This window comes from Pygoscelis adeliae, unplaced genomic scaffold (assembly GCF_000699105.1).
Source record: "Pygoscelis adeliae isolate BGI_AS28 unplaced genomic scaffold, ASM69910v1 Scaffold100, whole genome shotgun sequence".
NCBI lineage: Eukaryota > Metazoa > Chordata > Aves > Sphenisciformes > Spheniscidae > Pygoscelis > Pygoscelis adeliae.
Window position 1 is genome coordinate 3,041,748 of NW_008824034.1, and position 2,378 is coordinate 3,044,125.

At 51.5% G+C, this 2,378-nt stretch overlaps 1 protein-coding gene across 1 annotated transcript in view; it reads right to left on the bottom strand.

The window, feature by feature from the left end:
* Positions 1-1,949: 1,949 nt before the first annotated feature.
* The window catches only part of PASD1 (PAS domain containing 1), a 27,573-nt gene continuing 27,144 nt past the window's right edge, over positions 1,950-2,378 (bottom strand). Inside the window, exon 19 of the mRNA XM_009331017.1 lies at positions 1,950-2,120. Within this exon, the coding sequence (XP_009329292.1) occupies positions 1,950-2,120 (171 nt within the window). The remainder of the gene's footprint in view (positions 2,121-2,378) is intronic.

The following is a 2,378-nucleotide window of genomic DNA, read 5'->3' on the forward strand; positions in this document are numbered from 1 at the left end:
TCCCTCCTCCGGCAGCCTGTCCTCCCACCACCACCACGGGCAATGAGGCACATCAAAACCCTGTCCCCTTCCCCAGGAAAAACCCAGCGGGTGTGAACCAGCCTCTTGTGCAATGGGGCCGGGGCACGGCCGGGGCAGGCGGTGAGTCACGCTGCGCCCCGCCAGGCAGCAGGAAGGCTGCAGCCAAAACCGTGTCTGGGGCAGATCTGTCGCACTCCCCTGCTGTTCCTGAGCTCTCCGGGAAACTCAGGCTGCCACAACCTGTTTCAGTCAGGCTGAAACAGTCAGGTTTTTCTGCCCCCGCGCTACCGAGCCCCCGCGCTCGCGCCTGGCCCCAAAGCTTACAAAATCCTCCCAGTGCTGCAGCATAGAAAAATGTGAGTGGCTGGTGGGGGAGAAAGTGAGCTAGCTAGCCAGCTATAGATATAGCTATAGCTACAGCATTAGGTATCTCTAGCTATAGATACATGTACCATTAGCTATACCTATTTTTTTTGCACGCCAACTTCCCCACTTCCCCCCTTTTCCTGAAACACAGGGCTGCTTGGGGTTGCTCGTGCCAAGGGCTGCTCCACCAGTAAGCACCAGTGTCCGGCTGCTGCGGTGGTGCGAAGAGCCAAGAAAGCAGCTTGCACAAGAAAAAAAAGCAAACACATGCCAAAAAAAAAAAAAAAAAAAAAAAAAAGAGCACGCTTTGCTTGGATTCAACAGCGGTTACAAACTAACCCGTCCCTAAACCTTGCTCTGACCGCCAGATGGAGCTTTGCTGCTAGCTGGACCTGGTCCTAACTAACTGTTTTCTTGCAAAGCTTACAGTAATGGCCTAATCCATCTCCTGCGTTCGGGCTCTAACAGTGCCCAAAGTTAGTACGCAGCTACTAACACCTCAGAAATGTACATTTTCATTTTTCCTTTGGAAAGACACAAACAGTAGGGACACAACTATACACCCACTGAGGAATAAACTGGTTTTTCAATTCATAAATATAAACTTATAGTTAAAAAGTGACAATTTACAAAAATACAATTTATTGCTGACCCTACGGGCTTGTAACATCCCTTGTGTCATCGTGATCATACGTTCCAGGTTCGCCAAATTGAAACATGACCTAGCAAAACCACAAAGTTTGCTGTCATATGCTGTTCTATGCTTGTTTGTTTGTTTTCATGTATAGAAACATATACAACTACATCACTTGAAACAAAACAACCAAAAAAAGAAGGAGTAAGGACTCGTTGTCTGTAACCTGAAAAATATTTGGCTACAGGGAGTAAAACCCATATAAATTTCTCTGCACTTGTTAACCAAAATAAAACATGACAAATATCTTACTAGCTGCGATGTGAGCTGGTATAACAACAGTAAGAAATTCAGGCAAAAGTGGTGTTATGTAAATTAGCAGCATTATCCAATATCTCCTGGAAAACAAAAAATTGCGGGACTGAGGTATAGAAAAAAGGAAAAAAAATCCACAACGGACCTACTACAGCGAAATGAGTTATGTACATTGTAATCCAACGGCGTCCTGTGGACCGGTACAGTCTGTGTATGTGCTCCAAATGCTGGGCTTAAATTCACAGTGACTTTCAGCGCTGAAGTCCTGAATGGAAAAGGGTTTTCTCCGTTGCAAAGCAATCTTCATGGCGACCTGATAAATAACCTCCCTGCAGCCAGAAAGCCATCGCCTTCCAGTTGTACCTCTGTGCTGGGCAAGAGCACGTACGGCTGCCAGAGCAGCATCATGGACCGGCTGCGTGGAAATCCCAACCGACGAGGTGCCCCCCGGAGCCATCCGTCCCCGGCGGCGACCGTCCCTCCAGCCACCACCTTCCCCGCGGGGCCCGACCTCACCCATCCTGTGCTCTGACGGTGTTGTCCTCCCCTCCGCGTGCGCCTGGGGTGCCGAGCGGCTGCAGCCAAGGTGGTCCCTGCTTCCCGGACCCAGCGTTCAGGGCAGCTGCATCTCGGGCAGGTCCGGCAGGTTGCAGGCCTGGCCCTGCGCGTGGCGGCTCTGCTGCTGCGGGTGGAGGAAGTAGCTCAGGGGGTTCTGCTGTGTGGTGTGGGGGGGTTGGAAAATGCGCTGTGTCGGACCCCCAGGCACTGGCTCAGGACCTTGCATCTGTCGGGAGACACAAATCTGACAAGTCAGACCTGCCCTATGGCCCATCTGCTCCCTCTCTTGATGCAGGGCTGATGCTGAGGCTCGTACCCAGGAGTGTGAGTACCAAGCCCTAAAGGTAACCCCTACCCATCGAGGGTACAAGCTGTGGACAAGCGGCTTGGGATGCTGGTGCTATCAGCATGACTAACAATGCCTGGAGAGTACGGAGGGGAAGCAGGACCCATCCATGCTACGAGCCCCAGAGGGACCCCAGCA